The sequence below is a fragment of the Drosophila novamexicana genome, unplaced genomic scaffold, assembly GCF_003285875.2.
Source record: "Drosophila novamexicana strain 15010-1031.04,08,12 unplaced genomic scaffold, DnovRS2.1 tig00000008-arrow-pilon, whole genome shotgun sequence".
Classification (NCBI taxonomy): Eukaryota; Metazoa; Arthropoda; class Insecta; order Diptera; family Drosophilidae; genus Drosophila; species Drosophila novamexicana.
Window position 1 is genome coordinate 1,952,710 of NW_020824765.1, and position 27,939 is coordinate 1,980,648.

General features: G+C 39.8%; 1 protein-coding gene and 3 non-coding genes across 10 annotated transcripts in view; 1 reads left to right on the forward strand and 3 right to left on the reverse strand.

Moving 5' to 3' along the window:
* The first annotated feature begins 330 nt into the window (after positions 1–330).
* The window catches only part of LOC115765126 (protein hu-li tai shao), a 31,718-nt gene continuing 4,109 nt past the window's right edge, over positions 331–27,939 (forward strand). Inside the window, exons 1-12 of one of the 7 annotated variants that reach the window (XM_030708532.1) lie at positions 334–392; positions 1,600–1,751; positions 7,252–7,302; positions 16,356–16,487; positions 16,554–17,037; positions 17,103–17,805; positions 17,866–17,989; positions 19,201–19,311; positions 19,383–19,677; positions 19,750–19,848; positions 19,919–19,990; positions 22,529–27,583. In XM_030708532.1, the coding sequence (XP_030564392.1) occupies positions 16,392–16,487; positions 16,554–17,037; positions 17,103–17,805; positions 17,866–17,989; positions 19,201–19,311; positions 19,383–19,677; positions 19,750–19,848; positions 19,919–19,990; positions 22,529–27,339 (6,795 nt within the window). In that variant the 5' untranslated portion in view covers positions 334–392; positions 1,600–1,751; positions 7,252–7,302; positions 16,356–16,391 and the 3' untranslated portion in view covers positions 27,340–27,583. Of the gene's footprint in view, positions 393–1,599; positions 1,752–7,251; positions 7,303–16,355; positions 16,488–16,553; positions 17,038–17,102; positions 17,806–17,865; positions 17,990–19,200; positions 19,312–19,382; positions 19,678–19,749; positions 19,849–19,918; positions 19,991–20,464; positions 20,670–20,703; positions 20,988–21,822; positions 21,892–22,528; positions 27,584–27,939 lie in introns of those variants that run through there. The other 6 variants (XM_030708540.1, XM_030708549.1, XM_030708526.1 and 3 more) reach the window with 6 other exon arrangements.
* Trnav-aac lies at positions 10,952–11,024 on the reverse strand. The gene has a single exon. It is a non-coding gene; the product is annotated as a tRNA-Val (tRNA).
* On the reverse strand, positions 11,659–11,731 carry Trnav-aac. Its single transcript has one exon. It is a non-coding gene; the product is annotated as a tRNA-Val (tRNA).
* On the reverse strand, positions 11,911–11,992 carry Trnas-cga. The gene has a single exon. It is a non-coding gene; the product is annotated as a tRNA-Ser (tRNA).

Genomic DNA, 27,939 nt, shown 5'->3' on the forward strand with positions numbered 1-27,939 from the left:
CTTAAAAAACGCGCGTAATTTGTCAGCTGGTAAATGACTTGCGTGAAGTTGGCTGCGCTCCAAAAATGTATTTTTCTAGTGCCGCCAATGTTTAATAGATGGCGCTACGTGATATATGATTTAAATGTACATTTCGGTAAGTTTTAGATCAGATTGTTTATGCGCAGTTAATAAGTGTGCTTTTTTATATTTGCAATCTCGTTGAAATTAGCAAAACATAAAATCTTCACAATAGCTGGCACTACGATAGTCTTGCTTATCGATAGATTGCTGGCATTTTTAATGCATTTTGGAGTTAATACATCTGGTCACATTGTCATTCAGAAACGAAGCCGAAGCGAAACGTACGCACGTCGCGCTGTGATTTTCACTGTAATTTTTGCATTTAAAAAGTAAGACTGTTCATAATTTAATACAATTTGTAATTAATCGCCAAATGAGCCATAGCAATTCGAGCGCCAGCTTTACGGGCCCAAACTGTGTTTTATTAAATCAGCGCAGTCGAAACGCACTAATCGATTTTTTCACGGCATGCCGGTGACGAAGACGCCGCCAAAGTGTTAATACCGTTTGTGTGCGCGTGTGTGCCTGTGTATTCGAATAAATAATATGACATAATCGACGCACATATGCATATGTGGTTGGCTTAATTGACATAGTTTTTTTCAATGCTCAACCGAATACTTAAAAGTGTCGCATTTTTTGTGGTCAGCGCGTCAGGACTTGACAATTCCTTTTGCATTTCATGTACGTGAACGGCGCTGTTTTTTCCCGCATGCTTTGATCGCCACATTCGTTCTTACCAACATACACACATACACACAAATATTCCCTTTTGATTTGGGCGTTGCAGGATGATACGATTTCCAGACCGCTTTGCGGTCATTTTCCAGAGAGCACCAGAAACTCTATAGTTGTCTCGCTCGCGCGCTCTTGCACAAAACGAAAATTGTATTTGCTGTTGATTATAGAAACAACAAAAAGTCAAATTGTATTGATGGTTTATTGAACAACATAAACATGAATACATATTATTATTTTTGGTTTATTTTGTATGCCGAAAATAAATAAATTGCTTGTTCAAGTATGCATCATTTTTGACATTTATTAATCGCTACGCCCACTTGTCGTTTCCCAACACTGCGCTTGGTGACCGCTTCCAGTCGGAGCGCTCTCTCGCTCTTCGTTTTGTTGTTAACGTGTGCTCGTGAACGACAGACGTGTGCGTTACAGAAATAAGAATATAATAAAATTAAATATTAAATGGCGGTGTTTGTTTAAAATTATATATATAGACAGCTTAAGCTAATTAAAGTTGGTTACGCGTCGATTGTGCGGTTAAAGCGATTTGCGAATATTAAGGGTAAACGTGTTGTGCTGTGCAAGTGCCGTTAGTTGGACCCGCCATCTCTAGAAACGCCGTTATAAAGCGAGCTGTGCCCTTGTCACTAATAGCCCAAAGTGCTTGCGATATTAAATGCTACAAATTGTTCCAGTGCAATTCACGATCATTGCAATATAAATAAATTTAAATTTAAATTTATTTCATAAATTTATTTTTCCCCTCCCGTTTATTTACCATACATGTACGTCGTAAAGCAGCCGAAAACCGAACGCGTGTGCTTGTCTGTTTCGACGAACTTGTGTCTGTGTTTGTGTAAACGACGTCCCAGCAGCACGCAATAAGAACGAAAAAGCGAAAAGAGACAACGAGGACTACGTCAAAGTTGGAAGAAGCAGAACCATACACTGTGAGTGCGAGCCCGTCTACCTTCATATAATTTATTAGATTCGTATGCATGTTTGTGTGATATTAATTGTATTATGTACTCTTGGTCGATTTTTTTTTTTTGAGTGAAAATGTGTAGACATTGCGCGCTGTTTACTGTTATGCGTGGTTGCCGTTTGACCGGTGACGCCATCTTTTAACTCGCACCAACAATTTTCATATATACATATATATATTTTTTTTGGGATTGGTCAAGCACATTCCGGAGGAGAGTGTATTTTTTGTGTTACGCTTTGCGATCAATATTCGCTCTTACCGCAGGGCAACAGATTTTTGTATTTTCTTTGACTAGTCATATTAAGAACTTTTGACTTCTCTCTCGCTCTCTTTTGCATTGGGTGGGTGGGCGCTTGGGCGAGATCTTTGTATGTGTGTATGTGTTTAGCTTTCTATTCATGTCTGACACATGTCAGCATACTGGTTTCTGCTTTCTGTTTTAAACTGCCTGCTTTATCAGTGTACACTCAGCACAAACACACACACACGCACACGCACACAACTACTTGCAAATATTTACGCTTACGCGTGTCTAATGCATTTTGCCGATAAATTGCCGCTGCTGAGGCGCATCTGTTTACAAGTTTCGCAGTCTCGACTATGACCTACTTTTTCAGTTTCTTTGCAGGTTTCTGTTTTGCTGCTTTGCCTTTTGCATTCGATTTGGCGAAAAACCTAGTTATTTGAGATTTGTTTTTGTTTTTTTTGTGCAAAACAAGTGATAAACAGATTTGTAAATATCGAAAACTTGTTTATTGAAGAATGACAGACTAGAACCGTGTTGCTACAACAGGGGCGAGAGTCGCGGCGTGTCGTGTGCCAGTTTATGTTTAGACGCCCGTTATGCACTTTGGCAACCATAAGCGACTCAATCGGTTATCGGTTAACCGATAAAAACAGCTGTGTTTCTACCAGTGTAGCCAAATTCTAGTCTTATACTCTTTTCTACACTTTTGCCACAATCTAATCGGAACTTGCGTTTCGTTAAGTTATCTAGTTAGATGTGAGTCGAAAACATTTATAATTGAATTTACAAGTTTTTTGCTCTTTCGACAGTTATGTTGACCTAATTATAAGTATTATGGCGACCATTCCAGCAGAGGGAAAGAGAGAGAGAGAGTTACAACAAATATTACGTATTATTTGCATTTTAATTTGTTGTTCCAATAGCTTGGTTTCTCTTGCCTTGTTACCGGCCCTATCAAGGTGATATAATAAATATAATCAAACAATTTCGCATGATAAAAGTCAGGTATTAAAGTTTGCAATGACGTCATCGTGCGCATTCTCTAATGAAATTTGCTGCCTTTTGTTGCTAATTCGAATTTGCGCTTCCTATTCATACATAAAAACACATACAAACGAGCGCGCGCTCACACACACACAACACACACACAAGCTGACTTGATGAGCTTTATAATTTGATTCAATTCTGTGCCTTGTGTGTATTTATGTTTTTAGATTTGTTGCTCCCCTCTTTTGAAGTGAACTGCAGTCGCAAAAAGTGATTCAGTTGTTGAATAGGCGGACTATAAAGAGACTATGAAATGTACTGCAACAATTTTCGTCAACAGGTGGAAACAAAAGCTACTCGTGACGCTTTTGGGTGGGTGAGAGAATAGCACACGAAAGCAAACGACAAAAAAAAAGAAGAATATACATTGTCATATTTCGCTACAACAGTTAGTTCAAGTTGACAAATCAATGTGTTGAATGAATGAAGGAAAGAGAAAGAGCTATGCTACGTTAACCAGTATATGTGTGTGAGTGTGTGTGTGTGGGAGGAAGTGCATAGTTAAAACTGTAAACAATTGTTGGGCAACCTAGAAAACCCAGCGACAAATGTTTGAATGAGATATACACGTTAGTTTCACTTTTTTTTGTTGTTGTTGTTGTTGTCTTTGCATGTGACGGAAGTAGAATAGAAACTGGATGATATATTTACATATATAGAAACAATAAGAACTGTGAGCAGCAGCAATAAGCAGAGGTAATACATGACTCACTTGATAAGAAATATTCGTTGCATTCAAAATATATATATAACTGATCTTTATTGTTTGTCTTGCACAATGCACAAATGCATTAGCTGAAAATTGTTTACTCAAGCGTGCTGCTTATCGAATTTCCCATTGACTGACGTCAGTTTCAGGCCGTGATTAATTGTTATAAAATATTTAGAGATTAACTGCATAATTGTGACGTTCGTTTTGATTAATTGAACCGTTCGTTTGCTGCAATCACGGTCTGGCAACGCTGTTGCCGCCCTCCCTAACACCAGGCCATCTTTCTAAAAACAACAAAGCAAAGAAGAAAGCATAAAAGAGAGGTAAACTCGTCTTTGCCTTTAGGCAATTGACAAGCCGCGTCATCCAGACACATTGCAAAAGGGGGAGAGTGAGAGAGAGAGAGAGGGAGAGAAATGCATAAATAAAGCAGCGTACGTGCCAAGCTTCAAACAAACACACACACACACACGAACAGACACAGACAACTAAACCTACATAAGTAAGATTAAAAAAGAGATGCTGCTGCTGGCTAAACAACTGCGGTTCATCAATAATAACAGCTACAGTAACAACACAGAGACAACGGACAAATGTACAGTTGCAGGCGCAACGAAAACAACAACAACAAAAACAACAAACTCTGCTGCAGCAGCTTCACCATAAATCTTGTAAGAAAAATCAAGAAGGCTCAAGCGAAGCAAAGCCCAATATGAGGGGACAGAGGACAACACAGACAGACAGACAGACAGACAGACAGACAGAGAGACAGACATACAGAGAGAGAGACAGACAGAAAGACAGACAGACATACGGACAGCAGCAACGCCTGCAAAAGCTCAGGCACGACAACAATGCTGTTAATTATACATACCCAAGTGGAGAGAGGAGGGAGAGAGGTGGAGGGAAAGAGAGAGAGTGAGCGAGAACAGAGTAGGCAGAGTGGAAAGAACAAAAAAAGTAGACAATTGCCACAAAAAAAGCTTAAAACAAAAAAAAGGGAAAGATGCAAGCGTGTTGTTGTTGTTGCATCTCAGCTTCTGCCGGGGCATCGGCAATTGAAACTGTCTTGAAAATAGAGGCATAAGAATGTTGTTAACTTCTTTTGTCTTTCGCTGAATGAACTAAATTTCTATTGGGTTATTTGGGTTAATTTCGTTTCATTAGTTCTGTGTGGGCGTGGGAAAATGTGGGTAATTTGAACAAATTGGCTTGCGATTAATGTAATTTGAAAGTAAACACAAAATTGTGTAATCATCGCATTGTGTGGCCCTGCTCTAACCATTGCCAGTGTTGTAAAATGCACAAATATCAATTGAATCACGGCTTGAACCAATATTCGGTACGTGAACTTGGACTTCAACGTCGTTGAACTCAAACTGGGGTATCTCACATTTGATTAAATTAAACATTCTATTTAATTAAAATAAATATAGAAATATATACGGAAATGTCAACTAGGATCGAAAATAGAAATGCTTATAAACAAGCTTCTTTATGTGATATTATTTATCGAAGAAAAATATTCGAATTTGATTAATTTAAACTATTCTCTACAAAATTGTTCTAGCACGCTTGCCTTAAATGCAGTTTCTCGTTTTTGATATTATTTTCTATTATATTAATATAAAGCTGTAAATAAAATTTCATTCTAAAAGTAATCGCTTTAAAATATTTCTTGCAATTTGCAGATTTTGACATTTTTCTTAATTCTGTCGGAAAGCTAGTTCAATTTTCTGTTATACTGAAAAAAAAAATAACTTGACGTCATTCAAATCAAATTTTATTCAATAATTTAATTGAATTAATAACATTTGTAAGTGTGCCAAATGTTTTTTTTTGCTTTCCATTAAATTCGAATTTAATTTTGTTGAAACAAAGTTGGTTTCGGCTCGGGGCATAGACAAAAAGCGCGACTTGAACCGGCTCGTCGACTGGTTTGGGTCTTAGCTGTACAAAGGTCAGCTATGCATATTGTTTTATTAAAGCATAAACTGACAAAAAAGGAAGATAAAAAAACGTTTCAGCTTTGGGCCAAAAGTAATTGGACAAAAGAGCTGCAAACGCGACGGCTTAATAAAAAGTCAATCCAATAACAATGGGCCGCAAGACTTGGCCAAACATATTGCAGCATAGAGATTAATGTATGCAGCAAAATGTGAAGCACACGAAAGCTACAACTCGACTCCGATGGGGCTTACATAATAACTGTTATATCTTCCTCGCAAAGACCATAACCGAAACCGAAACCAAAGCCAAAACCAACGAGTCTTCAGTCAACTCGTGGCAGACATTTCGACGTCGCATAATAATAATAGTTTGTTTGCATGTTTCGACTCGAAATGAAATTGTAAATTAACACCAGTAGCAGCAGCTGCGTTGCATGCAACACACGCGCATTATTGTTATAGGTAACAAATTATAACTAACATTTCTGTTCTCCGTGCGTTTTTGTGGCGAGCAGTGTGTCCACATCACGAATGCGTTGTTAATCGGAAACGCATACACTGCAAACAATTTCTGTTGCTGTTGTTGTTGCACTCACAAAAATCAATATACATAAATATAAAATTGGAGACAAATTTCTGTTAAATCTAATAGAAATCATTTAGAACTTTTTCAATTGTTGCAAATTTCCATAAAATTCAATTCGTCTCATAGTTTATGATACCGAACACAAGTGTGCCCTAATCTACACAGAAAGAAAAAGTGTAGTAAAGCAACTATTGCGATCGTGATAAGATGTGATAAGCCGAAAATTGTAACTGATTAAAATGAAAGTCATTTCTTTAATCTGTTATTATGCAATTATTTCAACTTTGAGGTCATGATAAAGATTGTTTTAATATTATTTATTAGCTAACACGAACCTACAAATAATCGGCTCATTATGTTGTAATTAATATGCAAATACGTAGAAAGTGTACCATGAAATTATACAGACTTTTTTGTTGTTGTTGTTTCAATAAACCATATATAATGCAATAAAGGCACCTGTAAAAACGGTCGAATTGCGAGCCTGACAACAACAACAACAACGTCGAGTTTGTTTGCCTTACTCGTGCTCGCACACGCCCCCTCGGCGAGCGTGTGTGTGTGTGCCAGTGTGTACACACATGAAACGGGCGGGGGAATACAAACATATTTGAACGCGCGCTAGCTAAAAATATTCGCATGACATCATTCGGCGCAGCGCGGCCGGCATCAATAATTTTCTATTTTACTTTTTGCCTAGACTTCATTTTTTTTTTGTTTTTTTTTTGTATGTTTTTAAATGCGCTGGATGGAAAATATATAAATACGTAACTGCATTTTGTGGTCAGAGTCTGTGGCGACAAGGGCCATAAAAATGTTGGAATATTTGTCGGCCCATTGAACTTTTGTAAATTACATGCTGATATAGTTTTCTTTTTTCTGCTGCTCTCTTATTTATTTTGTGTTTTCTCTATACATTTGCAGGCGCATAGAAATCACAAAAAATATTAAAAGCGCAACAATTTCGGTTTTAAGGTGAGTTGTTTTCTATTTTCTGTCCGAGTCGTAGACGCCCTTCCAATCGATAACTGTAAGTCAAGTGGAAAGTAAACAAACGTTCCAAGCAGCTGAAGAAGAAGAAGAAGAAGAAGCAACGACAAGTTGACTTCATGTTTATCTGCGTGCGAGGTTTACATTTCAAAATATGCAATGATTATTGTGAATGATGTGCCATCAATCTCTACACTCGCTCTCCCGCTCTCGCGCTCTCTCTCTCTCATTTGCTTGATTACATTCTGTCTTACTATCGTTTTTGTGTTGACATTTGTCTTGCATCACATGATGAATACGAAAACTGCGAAACGGCGAAGTGTGAGAAAAAGAGAGGCAGAGAGAGGCAGAGGGAGAGAGAGAGAGAGAGAGCGAGCGAGCGATTTATTACCACACCTTAAGCTGCGCTCACAATCTTGATGCTTTTTTGAGCTTCGAACTTACGCCATAATTGCCATAATTAAGTCGTGTTTGCCAGAACTAAGTGTTATGTGTCATCCGTAGTTTATTTCTTGCTTGAGCTGAAATGACTCCAAGTTTTTACTCTCCATCTGCGACTTTTAAATCATAATTAACTTGCGGTAGACAGCAAATGATGTCACTCAGTCAAAACAAGTTTTTATTTTCCTTTTTCACTATTGTTGTTCTTTGCAAATATCTATTTACAAACATTTATAATTTATTCAAGCGCGCCACATTCCGGTTACTGTCGTATTTTTTTCGGAATTCATTTCACTTTCATTTGTTGCAAAGTATTTAATTCAATTAGACTTGACCTTTGGTATTAAACGGTCAGTCTTATGTTCAGCATGGTAAATAGTTTAATATTAAACTAATTTTTGGCAAAGATTCATATTTTTCTATCACAGAATAATAGATTAAAAAAAAAGTGCATCAAACCCAAGTTAAATGTCGGTTTTTTCAACCAATAAAATTATTGATGGAATTTTCATTCAATTTGGTTCAAAATCTATTTTCAAACTTGTTCAAAGAACTAGTTTATTTTCAAAACTCGTTCTTTCTGCTTGATATTGAATGAAATCAGAAATAAAATCCAATTTTTTCAATTACCATGTGAATTGCAATATGCCACGACGGGGCAAAGATGAAAGAGAGAGAAAGATAGAGAGAGAGAGAGAGAGAGATGGAGAAACTACAAAGACGCTGATGAAGTATTTGTATTTTTTATTTCTCGTTCTCGTTCAACTTGAAAGTTGACTCGCGCTTGTGCGCATTTGGCCCAAGTCCATCCAGGCCAGGCCAGCTGAGTAGTAAATGGGTCATTGAACCAGACAAACTTTGCTGGTTCTATTTGATTTTATTATCATACATTGCCATTACGGTTTTTCCTCTGGGCAGCTAATAAAAAGTTGTGCTCTAAAGTACTGCATGGTTGAGTTTATTGGAGAAAGCAGAAACATTTATTATTTATATCTGTTTATTAAGCACTATTATTATATCATAATTCGTATGCCAGCTATATGCATTTAAGGAACTTTGTTAACATTCATATTGGTTGTACAACTTTGTACGGCTTCTCGTGCTGCTTAGCATGCGATCTGTCAATGACCCCTAATACATATTTCTAAAGTATGACATCATGCCAACCACCCCACACTCTACTCACACACACACCCCCAAATAAAATAAAACACTAAGCACTTAAAGCGGCAAATAAAAATGTTACCCTCTAGAGCGCTGACGTCACTTCCTGTCATTAAGTCAGAAGGAACGCAACCCAACACCCCCAAAGGATATTTTTACGAGTCGCGTGTGCTTCCCCTTGAACCCCTCTCCCTCGTGCTCAGTGAAAACTGGCGCCACATTTCTATGATTTGGCGTTTGGCGCCGGCAACAAATTTCATAATGGCAGCCGGCGACCAATTCTGACGAATGCCGGCAAAAAACAAATAGGACGACACACACACACACACACACACATAAAAAGTGGGCGGGTGTGGCAGGTATTTCGCACAAGGAGCTGCCAGAGAGGGCGGGGGCATTGGATTGTTTACTTGGGGGTTGTTTGCCCCCGGGCCGGGCCGGGCCCGTGTCGTTGAACTTGCGGCGATGCCTGGCAACACGCGATTGCCGTCAACTTCGGCACACATGTGTCAATGGAAATGCGTGTTTTCAGCTAGTTACAAACTCAGATAATCAATGGGCATGGGCAAGTGCGACCCGGCCATGTCCTTAGCGGCAGTAATTAGACGACAATTTGCAGGCCTAAATGGAACTTTAATGGGCGCTCAATGCAGGTGCATCCGTCAGATAAAATAGTTTTTACTATAATTGAGAACAAACTATGTTTGTTTTATCAATAAACAATTCAGTTTTTTCTGGCATTTTATGTGCTTCAATACTTGCTTGCTGCAAATTCTATAGTTTTCGACTCTGTAAGAAATCTAATGTATCTCATATTCATATTATCCAATTCTCCATTTGATTAATGTTTGTCTTCTTGTGTTTATAATTAGAATCATTTCGAGAAATTTTGTTATTGATTTGATTATTTGATATATATAAAGCAGCACTCTGTAAATTTGTCAATTGGGCAATACGCACACGAGTGCATTTATAATATTCATTTATACTTATGTATAGATACATTTGTATATTTATTGGCTGTTTTCCAAGTGAGTCAAGATTTGTTGTCGGGGCGGTGACAACATACAACATTCAACAGCCGTTGCATGTGTCCATTGAGAAATCATGTGTCTCAATGAGTAACACGAGTGCTCTAGTCGGGAATGCTCGATTGAGAGATACCCTGTACGCATCAACAAGTTTTCGTTGCAATCATTCTAGCTCACACATATTCAAAAACACGTTTTTGTTTTCTCAATTTGAGGGGAATGGGGGTACTCATAATACATATATCGAAATCGGTATTTATCGCTTCTTTTAAAATCAGACTAACTCAGCTCGTCGTTCTGAACAAGAATATATGTACTTTACGAGCTTCGGCCTTTTACATGCATATGCTCCTTTTCGAAAACTTTGGAAGATAGCGTCAAAGAAATGCGGAAATTTTACAATATCAATATACTCTTCACTTTGCGGACGAGTATACAAAATAAACAATTATAAAGCAAGCAAACGAGCATCCATGTAAACATTGAACAGTGAAGTGAATTGTTTGTAGTCATACTCACGCCAAGTGTGTTGTTGTCTGTCCACTTGTCTGGCTCTCATGCCTGTCTTATATATATGTATATATATACTTCACTTAAATCATTCCATTTGTCAGAGCTCGGGTAATCTTTGGCGTCATGCAACGGCGCCAACTTCTTCAGGGAAGACCTCTGTGGGATTTTTATATTGTAATTCAAGCCACGCGACTTGCACGCGACTCTTCCAAGAGCAGAGGACAATGAAAGAGTCAGCTATTTAGCAAAACAAACAAAATTAGCAAGTTGTGCTGAGAATATAGAGCAGACAGAAAAATACTGTAAAATAACAAATCCGCTAAAAATTCGCCATTAATAATTCCGAACACGGCCACAACTGAAGTCATAAAGTCCGTTGTTTATTTTACATTCGATAACCTTCCGCACGAACAGCTTTGATTTCGAGATCATAGTAGCATAAAAGTAAGCTCTTTTTCTTTTTTAAAAAATATAAAAAATTCACATGTTTCCGCCCGGGATCGAACCGGGGGCCTTCTGCGTGTTAGGCAGATGTGATAACCGCTACACCACGGAAACAGTTGAACGTGTGCTCGCCAAATGCGATACACATATTTAAGAATGAAAATAGACCAATATATTTTGTTACTATAAAGAAATTAAAATTTTAATTTTTTAAATTTGGAAGCATCTTGACGTTAACATATTGCTGTTGAATTAATTTTGGTATCTTTTTTTATTAAGAAATAATATCTATTCTATGCTTTAATTGTATTTCGAACTGTTAAATTATTATTTTTAAATCCATAGCTTTATTACAACTTATAACAATTTATTTATTTAAAAGAGTATTATGTGCTTAACTGTCTTAATAGTTAAATGCATATTAAATATAGCTGTCCAATTATGTTAATTTTTGTATGGAAATTCTAGTTTCAATGAAAAAAATTAAAGTTGAGTGCACTTTTACACCTTTCTTCTTCAGTTTAACTGCAGTGTTCGTTTTTTCCCCCCTTAAGAATGATTTTTTTTTTTTTCTGTTAGTACGTCACTTTTCCCTTGAAATCAGCACAATTTTAAAGAAAAATTCAATAAAAAGAAGTACGTGATTCTTATTTAATTGTTCTTCAATATATTCAGTTGCCCCAATATTTATTCAAAGGAGGTGCATTCATGCACGTTGTACTATTTTGAAATAACAAAAAATTCGACATGTTTCCGCCCGGGATCGAACCGGGGGCCTTCTGCGTGTTAGGCAGATGTGATAACCGCTACACCACGGAAACAGTTGAATCATGCATGATTTAAAACCAAGCAGTTGCTTTGTGTAGGCTGTGTAACCAGAGAAGCTGCTTAAGTAAATGCAAAATAAAATTATAACTTAGAACTCAAACAGTTCATTATATGTAAAATAATTTTTAAATATGTTTTCTGTAGAAAACATAAAAATAAAGAATTTATCTTTCGCAGCCGGTAGGATTCGAACCTACGCTCCCAGAGGGAATCTGATTTCGAGTCAGACGCCTTAACCACTCGGCCACGACTGCTTGTGGAAGTGGCCTGTCTAAAGCATGTTATATGCTTTGCAGCAACATTGTTCACATTGGTTTTCGGTTGTTTGATTATTTATGTTACATACACATATTCGGATGTGGTGTTTAACTTTCGACTAAGAAAAGGGAATAATTGACGAACGAGATAGAAATAAAAAACAAAAATTTTAAATTACAAATTTATATGAATTTGGTTACATTAACATTTTACTTAAATGTAATAGCTGTTTTAAGTTGTAACTCTGGCTGAATGTATCTTAGCGATGACATTTTTTTTAACAATGTGAGATTAGTTAGGATTAATATTTAATTAAATAAAATATTATTTAACGAAACGCTCTACTGCAAATTTTGTGAAAATATAACTACAATTTTTGCTGACAATGTTTTCGTAGATAAAATGTAATGTATATTTTTTTACGTTGTTCGTCTTTTGAATGGAGAGCAGCGTCAGAGTTATACAACATTTGTTACTGACTTTAAAGAGCATTTTGTTTAGGCAGTTACGATCGGACTAGGCTTTAGCTTGGCTATATGTACATATTACGACAGCTTGAGAATCAATTGCCATTCAAATTAATTAATTTTACGTTCAGTATTTCACGAAACGCTCTACTGCAAATTTTGTGAAAATACAAGTGCAATTTTTGCTGACAATGTTTTCGTATATAAAACTGGATGTATATTTTTTTACGTTGTTCGTCTATTAAATGGAGAGCAGCGTCAGAGTTATACAACATTCTATTATAGACTTAAGGCAGTTCCGATTCGTCTAGGCTTTACATTTAAGAATGTATTTACTTCATAACCAGTAAAAATATTTAGAGGGCAATTAAAGTAAAACGAATTAGCATGGTTATTTATTTATTTTTTTTTAATTTTAAATTTTTATTATATTATTGTTCATATGGAATAAGGTTAATCTGTCAACTGAACACACGATATGATGCTGAAATCAACTAAACTATTGGATTTGTTTTTTTTTTTTAGAATTAACATTCCGGCGACAACCTTCCAATATTAACTTCTATTCATATTAATTGTTGCCCCATCAACTAAAACTAAATCAACCTAAAGCAAAGCTTAGACTTATTTGCATTACAGTGAAATGAATGAATGCACAATATTTCATGTTTTTGTTCGCTTCGCAATGATTATCTCTGACAGCTGCAAATGATGATTATTTACACTTGACGCACTGCTCGTAAAGTTTATTGCACTTTTTTTTCTGTATTTATGTATTTATTGTTATTTGTTGTTTGTCGTGTACTTGCACATATTTGCTCCAGAAAACTGAACGATCTGTCAGAGGCGTTGAGTGTCCCACTGACTGAGTGACTTTATGCATTATGAACGCTGAATGGATTCATTGATGATGTTTGAGATGATGCTGACCTTATTGCTGCGTTTGTGCTCTGCTTTTTAGAAATATTACGTAAGATTTCTCCAGCAACGATAAGTGAATACTTGAGCAATTTAATTAACGCCAGCGCAAGTGTAAAAATTAAATAGAGGGTGTCTGCTCTGGGGTTAATTGGCCGCCCTCATGTGTGTGCATATGATAATTAACCAAATGAATGGATTAAGAGCATAATTTGAACCTTCAAAGAGAAACTTAGCACTTGCTGAAGCAGCTGTTTGAGGTTCTTTTCGGTGTTCGAACTGATACTTCGACTGAAAGTTCGATTCGTGAACCATGTTTGGCGTCGAACTTCTTTGATTACTGAACTTTCTTACAACAAAATTGAACTGTTCTATTAATAAATTAGACCATTTGGTTTACACATTTTTATTCATTCAAAATTAGTTAAAGTTTTATATGTGTTTTGTTCACGTCGGTTCGATAAAATCAGGTTTACATGCTGAAAGGTTGTCGTACAACTTGTTGCCAACATTCTGATCTGTTGGGGTAAGATGTATGACATGGCTAATTTGTCACATTTGTGTGCCACGCAATGTTCACACCCAATAATAAAGCGCAATTCTACAGCATTTAAATAATGGGCGTGTCTCGTGTGTGATGTAATTGCATAATGTCAACAGCCGACAGAAATGTTGGCGTCAGCCTCGCCTAAATTCAATTGATGTTTCCGTGCAAAAAGGTCAACCAAAAGACGAAGCTTGCCACGCGAGTCGCAACAATTGTCATCGTTCTTACTTCACAGGCACAGACAACGACACCGGCGCTCTATTACCTCACTTTGTCGCATCACATGATAAGTTAATTAGATTTGTATGTGTGTGTGTGTGTGTGTGTGTGTGTGTCTTTGCGGGCCATTGAAATCCGATTAGACATTGCATGCAGCGCTGGCATTGGCGAAAGGTCAATAAACCGAGCTGCCAATTGGCAACTAAGTATGGTTACACTTTTAATTTGTCGATGACCTGGCACTGTTAGCTATAAATGAGAACCAGTGTGTCCATAAAATAACATGTTCAATCGGTAGCAGTGCGTGACTCTACACACAGAACAACAGAGGATGCATTTGCAGATTCGCCTTAATCAACAGACAGGCCTACAGCAACACCTACACCTACAACAGCAGTAACACCTACACATAATTTCGACTGTAGGGCAACACTGGTAGATGCGCAAAACTCCTACGCGTTAGCGATGGCTCGTTAAGTTTATTGCTCGCTGCCCACTCAAACTGGGCACTTGAAAAACGTTTATTTTCAAAAATTATTCTCTTTGATTTGATCCAAAGTTCTCTGTCGTCGCCCACGCACAGAGCAAAGGTTCAATTACCTGGCAACGCTGACGTTGTTGTTGTTGCTCCTTCTCGTTTAAGGCTGTCACTCAAAATGTGCGGCACACGTTCACTCAGCCATAAGCAGCACACACACACACACACATACACACATTCGTCGTAATTAGCAAAGACAGCAGAAAAAACAAAATAACAACAACACTTAAATGCACTTTAAATATGCACAATTTGCATGCTCGATGTGCAATTGTCAAGCCAATAATAACAATGAGCAACGGGTTCTTTTTTTTTTGTTTTTGCTCGTTTCCCCATATTAATAATACAAATAAGCTAAGTTCAAAGCAGCCGATGTAGATATGTAGGCGGCACACTTTCTTTTGCACTGTGCAACTGTTGTTGTACAGTGTTGCAAAAGTTTCGATTGTCGCGTACTCGCGTATTTGTGGGCTCTTCCTTAAATTGCCGTTTGTTGAGTAGAAAATATGCTTTCAAATGATATGGCAAGGCTGTGTGCTGTGAATCGTTGATATTTGTATATTTATTATTTGATTAACTCTCTTGATTGCCGACATATTTACGAGTTTTTTTTTGTTAACCGCATTCATCTACGTACATTATAATAGCCTGCATTTTGCACGCACATTCAAAGAAGAAGAAAAGACAACGGAATCCAAATTGAAGGTTAATACCATTCAAACCACCACGCCTAAAATTAAACGAGCAACGCATTTTTTCTCTGTAGTTGTTGTTTATTTGTTTTAAGTGGCGCAGCGGCGTCGACGTCGACGTCGTTGTCGCTGCATTCGCCCGTCTTTTACGCTTGAGATGCGGTCTGTCATTTATTTGTGTTTTGTCTGTGTGAATAGGTCTGTGTGTGCGTGTGTATGTGTGTTTACTGCCACTTTCTTCATTTTGTTTTTAGGCATCAATTTAAATTCGTTAAAAGCCAAATACATGCATATCTAAATAAAAGCAAATGATCTTAAAATAGTTTTTCCATATCTGTTGCCGCACGTTTGTTTTCACACTCTCGTGGGCAACAGCTCGCTTCACTGCGCTCTAAACCCCAGTGAAAAAGGGCAACATACTTTTCTAATAATTTTTTTTTACTTTGCAACTGTCAAGAAACCGAAATTAAATTTCAACCAAAATAAGAATTTTTTGTCTGGTTGTAAAATATAAATATTCATATAAAGAAGACGAAATGGAAAGGCTGACCGGCTCTCGGAACTTTGTCTCAAGTGCTTTTTGTTCTTGCCATTCACAGCGCATGCAGACATTTGTACACACACACATATACGTATTTCCCCTTTGCTCTCACGTTCTGCGCTCTCACGTTTCTCTCTCTCGATGTGGTTGTTTAATAATGTTGTTGGGTGGTTCATTTGCGCCTCGCCTTGCAGTTTTATGCAGGCGTCACAAGTGCTCTCTCTCTCGCTTTTTCCCACTTCTTTGCTGTTGGCATGCCACCCCCTTTTCATAACGGAAACCAAAAGTTTTGGCCTGCACTTTTTAAGGTCAGTTGAAAATTTTCAGTTGGCAAATACATATTAAGAAAATACACAAGAATTTTATTTTTATTTAGATTAAAAAAAAAAAACTAATTGTGTATTTTTGTATGCCTTGCATATTTTGTGTATTTTTAGCATTTGAACTAAAACATAAAAAAAATAAACTGAAAAATGACTGAGGTAGAGCAACCGCCACAAAACGGCATAGATCCAACCGCGGGTGAGGAAGATGAGAACAGTAAAGCACGTCCCGCGGACATTGAACAGGTATGCTGCAGTTGAACATACGGAAACAAAAATCCAAATCACATTTCAACGATTTGCTACTTGCAGGACATGCGGGAAATGGAGCGACGCAAGCGTGTAGAGGCCATCATGGGATCGAAGCTGTTTCGTGAGGAACTGGAGCGCATTGTGGACTCGGCACGCGAGGGCGGCGCAGGTGCCAGTGGCATATTGCAGCACTTGTCTGATATTGTGGGCGTGCCCGTTAACCGAGTAAGCAATGTGTTCAAGAGCAGCAGCTGCATGGTGCCTATCAACGATATACGCGGCGTGGAATCGATGGGCTATGCCAAGGGCGAGAAGATACTCAGGTGCAAACTTGCTGCCACATTCCGGCTGCTAGACCTGTACGGCTGGACACAGGGTCTGGGCGCACAGATCACGGCCCGCCTAAAGGTCGATCAGGAGTACTTTTTGGTCAATCCGTATGGACTGTTGTACCATGAGATCACCGCCTCGTCCCTCAACAAAGTCGACATGCAGGGCCAGATTGTCGAACAGGGCACCACCAACTTTGGGGTGAACAAGAGCCGTAAGAAAAAACAGAATATTCGAAAAACGAGAAAATTATTTACTTATTGTTTTATTATCTTACAGACTTTGTCTTGCATTCGGTGGTTCATGCAGCGCGTCCCGACATCCGTTGCGCCATCTATATTGGCTGCAGTCCCGTGGTGGCCATCTCCTCGCTGAAGTCAGGCCTGCTGGCCCTCACCAAGGATGCCTGCGTGTTGGGCGAGATCAGCATACACGTTTACACCGGTTTGTTTGACGAGGATGAGCGCAACCGTTTGGTGCGTAACCTGGGTCCCAACTCTAAGGTTATGCTGCTGGCCAACCATGGCGCCCTGTGCTGCGGCGAGACCATCGAGGAGGCCTTCTTTGCTGCCTGTCACATTGTGCAGGCGTGTGAAACGCAGCTGAAGCTGCTGCCAGTTGGCATTGACAACCTTGTGCTCATACCTGAGGAGTCGCGCAAGCTTATCTATGAGCAGTCGCGTCGCCCACCAGAGGACTTGGAAAAGAAATTTGCCGCCATCACAACTGATGAGGATGGCGCCGCTTCCAGCAAAGAGGAACCTACGCCTAAGATAGGCAGTCCGCCCAAGTGGCGTGTGGGTGGTGCGGAGTTCGAGGCACTAATGCGGATGCTCGACAATGCCGGTTATCGTACTGGGTACATTTACCGCCATCCACTGATCAAATCGGATCCGCCAAAGCCTAAGAACGATGTAGAACTGCCACCAGCTGTGTCCTCATTAGGCTATCTGCTTGAGGAGGAGGAGCTCTTCAGACAGGGGTATGCAATCTTTTTGAGTAATAATTTAACGAAATTTTCTGATAATTCCACTTTTCACAGCATCTGGAAGAAGGGCGATCTGCGCAAGGGCGGCGATCGCAGTCGCTGGCTTAATTCGCCCAATGTTTACCAGAAGGTCGAGGTACTGGAAACTGGCACTCCAGATCCCAAGAAAATCACAAAGGTAGAGATCATAACATTTGAAGATAAACAAACAACACAACAGCAAACACAAAAAGTTGTTAACCTCAAGGAAATCGAAGGAAATTAGTTGAGGTTCATATTAACTAATTCGAGCAAATATGTATCCTAATACACAAATAGGGAAATGTTTTAAACGATCCCAAAAACCTTCATAACTCGATTAAAACCAAGACATTCCAATTAGCCATCCATAGAAATATTTAAAGCCCTCATCGACTAGCTCTGCCTCTTAACTTTTCCACTTGCTTTCATTAAATTTCACGCATATTAAGTAATAGAATATAAGTTAAAAGTGAAACAAAACGGACATACTTTATTTACATATAAACAAATTATGATGCAGATGTTTTGTAACCCAAATGCAGCAAATTCGCCACAAAATATATAATTACGATGAAACTAATGCTAAATCAAAATAATATGAAATGCTTTATAAATTGTAATTGTGCATTAATCAAATAAATATACGAAATACAAAACTAAATCTCATAGATGATTTTGTGCCTTTTTAGGGACATACCCATTATTATTTGCCTTAAAAAAAACAATGCAAAGAAAGAGAAAGACATTTGTTACTAAATATTAAATGCTAGCAGTTATATTTTAAATAATGCTAAATGATAAATCAAATTAATTCCGATTGTGTAAACTTTTTACACTAAAAAAAATGTTCAATTATCCATTGATCGGTCACGCATGTCTTATAATTTTCTTCATCATTTTATTATAATTTGTTATTGTGAACACACACGAATTTCTTTTTCTTTGCATGATTTAAATTTATTTGTAAATTGTCCTCATTTTTTTTTTCTTACATTTCTTAAGGCACAAAGTCATTTATGCTTGTATTTCATTTATTTATAATTTGCATTAAAATAATACATGTTTCAACTCTGATTAACATTTGCTTGCATTTGTGTGCAATTATCCGAGGGGGCATTCATATTGTATTGTAAAATGTGTTTTTGCTGAAACTAACAAACAAAAATATCACAAAAATGTAAACTTAATAAATATTGTGCAGGGTATTTATGAATAGAGTTTATCAGATTTAAGCACTTGCATTTCAAAACATGAACTCTAAATTAAAACAAATTTCTTTCTCTTTCCTTTTCAATTGCTTTTCTCCGTTGAATGACCTTTTAAAATGCCCGTACGTAAAACCCTTGAAAACCAAATGCACGTGAATAGTGGGTAGCCGAAGGTTCGCCCACCCACTCGACGCCGGTGCGAATCGAGGATCCGTTGCAATTTGTGCCAGCTGGAACCACAACCAAGGAGTTCAAGCGGGTCCAACAGCAAGTCAGTAGCAAAAGTTCACTGCAAATCTTTGGATTAATCGAAATGCTTAATATATTATTATTATTGAATAGATCAAGGACAATCGACGTGCGGACCTGATTTCCGCTGGCCCACAATCGCACATACTGGAGGGCGTTACCTGGGACGAGGCAAATCGCATCAAAGATGCTACTGTCTCGCAAACTGGTGACCATGTGGTGCTAATGGGTGCCGCCTCCAAGGGCATCATACAGCGCGGATTCCAGCATAATGCGACAGTCTATAAGGCGCCCTATGCCAAGAATCCCTTCGACAATGTGACAGACGATGAGCTCAACGAATATAAACGTACCGTGGAGCGCAAAAAGAAGAGCATTCATGGCGAATGTAAGATCTGACTAAATACTGAAATCCTTAACATTAGCTTAAAATAAACATTTTCCATATGTTTGCCCACAGATACCGACACAGACTTTTCGGAATCGGAGGCCCTCAATTCGATGCAGGCGGCGGGTGCCCATGCACATGCAAAACACGCACAGAGTGAGCCAGAAACGGGTAAGAATTAACACATGATTCCTTTAAGAATCTTCGACTAAATTGGAATTCCTCTATTTATGCCGGATAGAACACCAAGTCATACAGATTCAAACGCAGCAGGCGCCCATTCCCAGCCAGGCTGAGGTTGTGCTGAGTGATGGTAAGTGCAGAGCCATTCCCAATTCTTGTTTTTTTTTTTCCTATTGTTTTATGTCTACGTTCACTTAATTGAATTTACACACACATCCAGTTATGTCCCCCTCTTCCAATACATTCAAACAGAATCCTTAGAGTTGTGAAACAAAATTTGTTCAAGTTTTTTCAAAGCTTTTTTTATTTCGTTTAATTATTTGTATGCATTTTGTCTTATGTTATTTTTGTCAGTCCTCAAATTTAAATATTCTCCTATGATTTATACTTTATACAGGGTTTAAGTAGAAATTGAATCAAGTATTTTTGCCTAATTAAACAATAATTTATTATTCGAAACTAATCTTATGTAAATGTTATTATATTCTAACCTTTAATTTTACTTATGCTATTTTCCTTTTATTTTTGACTCTACTCCACAAACTTCAACCAACACACACACATACGAAAAATACAACAATTTCATAACAATTAATATCGAAAGTTAAAAAGAAAGTACTCGTAGCACTCGATACGGTTTCGACCTCCTTCCTGTAAACAATATATCAATATTTTCTTCTTTTTTTTTTACGTTTCTTCTGTTACATACTTTTTAACCCAACACTGCGAACTGTCTAAATACAAATCTGTCTGTCTATCTGCTATCTACTACTATTCTGTCTACTACTATTTAAGGATTTACCTGTTGTACGGCGTGTATTAAATGATTTTTATTTTCGCCAGACACCAAGAAAATATCATAGCAACAACAACAACAACAACAAATTACTTCTAGTTGCAAGATGTGGAGGTTTTTTTTACTACTCTTCCTTCCTTGGTTTTTCCACTACAGCTGCAGTTTTGCTTTGTATAATTTATTTATTTTATTGTGCACATTTTATTTGAACACAATTCTTACTACAATTTGGCTAATTGTAATTCAAAATTTACCCAAATTAATCCCTCTAGCCAAGCACAAGCGCAACTAAACTGGCGACTAAATTTTCTTTAAAGTTATGTAGATAAAAATGTTTTTAGAATGTGTGTAGGTTAATAAAAAACAAAACAACAACAGCGAAGCTCAACAAAACACAAATACTACTACTACTACACCTTCTACTACTACTACTACTACTACTACATTTTCTACTATCAAAAACAAACTATGTACATGTGTGTGTGTGCATTGCAATGCTGCTGCTGCTGTGCTTTTAAATCTCTACACTCTCAAATAAACGATAACAGTTTAGTACAATACATTTTATGTTAGAGGTGAGTGCAGCCCCTAAGCAACTAGTGTGTAGTAAAAAGCAACAACAACAACAACAAAAGTCGAAAATAATAATACTCGTGCATAGTTTATAGACCAGTGATAAACAATATCGAAATTCATGTACTATGCATACTCTCATTGAACTAATATGTCTGTTAATCATTCGCTCTGTTAATTAACATTTTGCATTCAGTTTGCTTTGCAGCTCTGCTATGCTAATTAACATAGGTCATTATTTTAACCAAAATCAGAACTCTGTTAGCTTTGCATATGTTTTTTGAGCCTGTTTTGTTTTCGCAAACAAAGCATATTAGTTAGTTGGCTTATTTTTGTCTTTCTTAGAACTGCAGCTGTTTTCTGTTTATTGCTATTTCAATGCTTAAAGCTATGAGAAAAACCCACAACTTGCTACGACAGCTAACAATACTCACAACAAAGCATGAATCGATACTAACATAATTAAACATATTTTTAAGCTTAAGTCTTTTTGAACTTTATTGCATTTATAGGTTTATTTAATGCTCTCAAATATCAACAGCACACAAACATGTCAATTTATTATGTACGTTTATTTCTCAATACTATTTTAGCTACACTTAGTTTTATAAACGGCGAACGCTCTCATACAGCAACAAATCGCAAGCCACCAACTGGCCGAGGTAACGAACAAGTTGTATTCACTATCTCAGACCTAACCCCCCCGAATTGCAATTGTACTCAATTGTACCTAATATATTTACTCAGGTATCTGGACAGTATACCAAATGCTGCTGCATATGTATATACAACATATATTCAAACTAATTAATGCCCCATTCCATTATTATTGATGTTAATAACTAGCCAAATCACCTATGTTTGTATGCACCTACCTAACCTAGTCAGTAGAAAAAACGAAACAAACCATTTACAGTTCATTACCTCAGCCTCATTTATAGAATAGTTCTCACAATGATATCGGTCGGTTTTTGGGTTCAAAGCTCATTCCTATATTATTGTTACAATTTTGAATTTAGGCATTGAGATTACCGATGTAGGTATGGAAAATTCGATGTACGTTTATATATATCATATACTCATAGGTATTTAATGTATCAGCGAGTAGCAAGTCATAGTGCCGCAAACTTGAGGTGCGAATTTTGTATGACCATGGTCATCTACTTGATTCCGGTCGCCCAAGTTGCCGGCTTTATGCTTGAGGTGCGCTCGAGAGTAAGTCTTGCTAGCCAAATCATTTTTTGAGCAAGCGTACTGATGTTCCTTTGATTTTTTCCCTCCCTTAAACCAAACGCAAAGAAACTGAAATTCAAGAAACTGATCCTGATACAGTCAAAGTCCAGACGTCGAGCGAAGAAAGGAAGATCGACTTAGTCTACGATGAGCTGGACAAGGAGAACCAGAACCAGAATCAGGGTCACACTCAGAACGAGAGTGTTCCTGCCTCGACTAGCAAGTGTCGTCGCGATTTGCTCTCCGCGTTTACTAATCCCAACTCTACTCAAAATTCTTGTCCCAGTCCCTGTCTACATACCCAACACGTTGCTGACTTGACACAGAAACCCGAGTCCCTTGCGCCGCCAAAAGTCCTTCAGGGAGAGTTTTATTCGTACGCGTATGGGGCTGGTCCTTTGGGTCGCTGCTGTCAGCCGCAAATCTGTTCTGTTCTGTTGCACGCCCTGCACTCGGAACACCTGCAAAACATGGCCTACTATCGGGGCAGCGGTAATCGTTCGAGCGCCACGTCCAGCACGGGCACCAACAACACCAACGAATCATCTACCCCTCGTCGACCACTGCAGCTGGCCAATGGGCTGCCGCCTCCTTATCGCACGCTCTCGCACTTTGGCTTCAATTCGCCGCGACAGCCGCCGCGCACCGAACACCGGCATTTGCCGGGCGGAGCGGAGTGCATCCGCTATCGGCCCATGCAGCGGGTCATCAGCTACGAGGAGATCTTTGCCACACCACGCTACGAGCAGCTGTGCCAGTTCTGCTTTGAGCAGCTGCTGCGCCTCAAGCCAGAGCTGCAGCGCCGCAGTGCTGCGAGCAGCAGTGGCGAGGAGCCCGAGGATCTGATTAGCGGCTCTGGCAGCTATCCGGCTACGCCCCGAAAGCTAGCTACTCTAACGGAGCTGAACGATGAGGAGGAATTCGAGGAGCAGCTGTTCGAGCGCGCACCACTCACAAGCGTGCGCTGCCATGTCAGCACTCAGACTAGCTCCATTTTGATGAGCAGCAATTTTCTGGCACAGATCGAACGTCTCAACTTCTCGGAGGAGTCCACCAATGTTAACTACGTGCCTGGTATCCAAACGATTAGCAGCGATATTAGTTTTCGCGGCGTGCAGACGCCGACGAGTCCGCCGGCCAGTGCCACGAGTGCGCCACCTTCTGCGGATATGCGACGCCGATCTATTCCAACTGATCGTGATAAGACCACAACAGACCTGACGGAGGTGTGGAACTTTGGCAACTGGCAAGAGCAAGCACAGCAGAACGAGACAGCCCAAGCCCAACAACCACTCACCGAGCGCCGCATTACTCTCGAGATTACCCAACAATTTGGTGCCAATTGCGAGCAGAACGAAGTTCAGGCTACGGATCACAAGGAGCTAGACCAGCAGGCTGAGCGCCAGCTGATGACGCGTGAAGAGCGTCAGCGTCGCAAGCTGGAGTTCCAGGAGCTGTGGCAGGATCACGTACAGTACTTTGGTGCCAAGGAAGAGATGGAGCATGAAGTTCCAGCAACTCTAGAGCGTACGGTGACAATGTCGCTGGAAGCAGGGGAGGCTCAGACATTGAGAACATATGGTTGGCTGAGGCAGCCAATTCAAGGCGAAGATTCGAAGGAGAAAGTCCAGGCAGATTTAGTGTGCGAAGAGCTACACATTGACCAGGGGTCATCCTCTAGCGACAGACAGTCGACCCAATCCTTCAGCGGCGATGTGCAACACCAAGCAGCTGCCGAGATTCCGAAAATATTGCAAGATTTCGAGCAAAGTCTATGCGTGGCGGGTCAGAATTTAGAAAAACTGGTGGCCACTACAAAAAAGCTGCGAGTGGTAGGTGTGCGAGATGAATTCGGCTCAGACGAATCTATGGAGAGCGGATCGCTTTTTCGGGCAATCAGCTTGGAGAATATCGCCGATGCCGACGATACAGCTTCAGTTTCCGAGCCTCAACGCTTTCAGCAGCCAAACTTCAGCACAGATGAGGAATTTCCCGAGCAAGGGGAAGAACCTCAAGCCGAAATCGATCATGAGGAAAAGCGAGACGATGAAAAACCGGTAACACCCTTGCCCAGTGTAAACCATAAAGACCATGTTGAGTGCGGACATATTGATGAAAAGGATGTGGATGAGAATGAGGAATACATAGATATTGGCGAATCGGATTGTCGAGCTGAAGTTTCGCCGTCTGCAGAGCCAACAACTAAAGATGAGCCGGCGACACCACACAGGGAATGCACCTCGACCGAAAACGACATTTTCTCGCCATTAGAGCGCGAGATACTAGAGCGGATCCAGGCGAACAAACTAAAGGAAAGGGAGTCCATATTCGGCAGGATTGATGAGAGTATACGCAATAAGCTAACGCCCTGCAAGCTGCAACGCATGGTCACCGGCGCAGAGGAAACCTTTCAAACATGCACCCATATCTACAGAAGCCCACCCACAGCAACTCCCACCGGTGGCGATATACCTCATCTTTTCCAGTTCAGTAGCGAGCCGCGCCCATCCTCCTTCTCCATGCACAATATTAACGCACCTGCGAGTTCCTCGGCGCATGTTCATGTGATTACGGCAAAGACGCCACGCTTGTCTTGCTCCTGGGAAAGCTACCAGGGTAGCAGTAGGTCGTCTTCACCGACATCTCGACCCTCGCTGGAGCGTACCATATCCTCCACGACATTTGTGTTCCGTAGCAGTCCACGCAAGAAGCGCAACTTTATTCAGGAGAACATACGCAATGCCGGCAAACCCCGCGCAATCTCCAAGTCCTCCATAAACTCACCCGCAAGGTTAAGGCGTGGTCTGGCCAAGACTAGCGATGCCTTGTCCGTGTGCACGTTCCAGGCCGAGCAACGGGGCAGTAGCGCTCGTCTGTGGGTCTCCCTGCCGTCGACTCCACGTGGCATCAGCGGTCAAAAGCGCCGATCAGTAAGTCCAAATCAGGTGCTTTATCCACTGATTCACTCCTCCTCCACGTCCTACGCCAAGCGTCGCAAACCCCTCGCAAATCAGACACCTACACTAAATCGCAGCCCACGTCCCATCTTGCATAAGACCATATCGAGTAGTACATACTGTACGGACTCGACTGGATCGCAGCAGGGCGGTGTCTTGATGCAGAACCCTTCCAGCACCACTTTTGAGTTGGCAAACACGGAGGAGGACCAAATTGCAGCGACATCCCTTGTCTTAAGGTCACCAGAAAACCAAAACAATGCAACGGGCAGCTCCTTGTACTACAGCGCCGACGATAATACGGTTGTCGAGGTGCAGGAACTCAATCTTGTCGTTCTCGCCAATCAGAGGAATACTACGGAGCAAGAAATGGGCAGGCGAATGTATGATAATGAGAGCGATGAAGCATTGCAGCCACGATTATCCGCCGGTGAGACAACCGAAAACACAAGTCAAGCTGCAACTGCTGATAACCAGGAGGTAAGTGAGGTGAGCGATAGCACGGCAGAAGTATACACCGGAAATACGGATGAGTTTACAGAACCTTCACAGACGACGACAGACAGGCCGGAGGAGGAGACTATGGATCCTTCCTCCGGTAACGTTGAGACGGGCACCAATGACACGGACAACGAGAGCGAAAGTGAAAACGAGCCCTCGGCAGCAGCTTTTCAAGATCCACATGCAAATAGAAATTCCAATAGATTAAACAGGTTGGAGGTTACTTCCACAAGCAGCTTGCCAGATGGTGGAGAAAGTCTGAATGAGGACACAGCTGAAATGGAAGAACAGATGACTGATGAGAACTCTGGAAGAACTGGATCTCAAGAATTTGATGCGTCCAACGAATCAGTCAATGGAGTCCCCGATTCCGACAAAACAAATGTCAATGGACAAGCAGTTCCCAATGCAGGTGATACAGCTGAGCCAGGAGCTCCAGCAAATGAGTCTAATGAATCCAAAGTTAAGTCGGCCCATAAACCTGCTGGCAATTCTGAGGAGGAGCTGGAAGGAGGATCATCGGGCTTTTCGCTTAGCTCAAATCGCGCCAACTTTAATCTAAGTCCCCAAAATAATTTTCTACGTAGCTTTTCGTTCTACGACTCCGACAGCTCAACAGATGGAGAATGTCTGCTAAAGACGCAGCACGATTTACAGTCATCTGTACAGGATGACACTGAGGATGATAACAAACCCAACACCTCGGCGGCGGCGGCAACTAGCAAGAAGAAGCGCAAGTCTGGCGGCAGAGATGACAATGCATCCAAGAAGTCTGACGAGGACGACATAGTTGTATTAGATACGCAGTGCACGCTAACAGATGGAACACTCCATCTCACCGACGAGTCCTTGGACGACATACAAGTTCCACGCGGTGAAGCGGGTGATGTGAATAAGGCAAAGCTTTATCAGCCGTTTGCCGAAAACGACAGCTGGAATATATTTGAGGTAGAAGGTGACGAGGAAGAGGTGGAAGAGGATGAGGAGGACGAGGTAAACGAACGGCAGTCAGATGCGTTTGAGCCAATAGCTGAAATAGCTTCCATGGCAACAGACAATATGAGTCCACAGAATGTTGAAGAGTTTTCGATTGAGGTCGAGCTGCCACTGGGCCGCTTAAATGAATATGGGCAGCTGGAACTGGAACTTGACACGCGTTTGCTCTTTGGTGGCAGATCAGGTTATGCGGCAATTGATTCCCATCCAATCGAATGGCCACTTAATGGTGTTTATGACTTTGGCCCCTTTGTTGTGGAATTGAGCGATGAGCAGCCAGAACTCGTGCCTGGCAGCGACTCGACGCAATCTCTAGAAGTATCACAAAATGAAAAAAACCAAGCTGTGGCCCTCGAACAAGAAATCAGAACCGACTTGGCTCAACCTGAGCCCAAAGAGGAACAGCCCCCTTCGCACGAGTAAAACTATTATTTTCAAGAAGTATTTTCCCAATATCTGGGTTGAATTTGAGTTTTCCATTAAATCAAAAGGCTTTTCGGCTCTTTGCCACATCTGTGCCAAGTCAGCAGACATGTTAAAAGTCCCTATCTACTTTTTAAAAAATATACATTTTTCTTAATTTTACTTTATTATTGTACTTACACTTGGCATGCGCTTGAACTGCACCCATATCTTTTTTTCACACATACTAAGCCTATAAAAAATAACAATGGTGGATTGTATAATTTTTATTTAAATAACAATAAAAGTGAATAAGTATTTAATCGATGTGTAATTAATAATTGTTATATAAGAGAAAGATATATCCTAGTTGAGTAAACATGTTAATATTACATAATAATGTTCCTGTTATTGTTACCGTTGCTGTCACTGTTAATGTTAGTTTTAAAGTTAATGTTAATGTTTAAGCTCCCACTATTTAATTATTTAAATGTTCCCTTTGTCGTTAAATAAGGAAATGAAATTATACCCTAGTTGATTGCACATGTTAATATTACATATTAACGTTGCTGTCACTGTTAATGTTAGTTTTACAGATAATGTTAACGTTTAGGCTCCCAC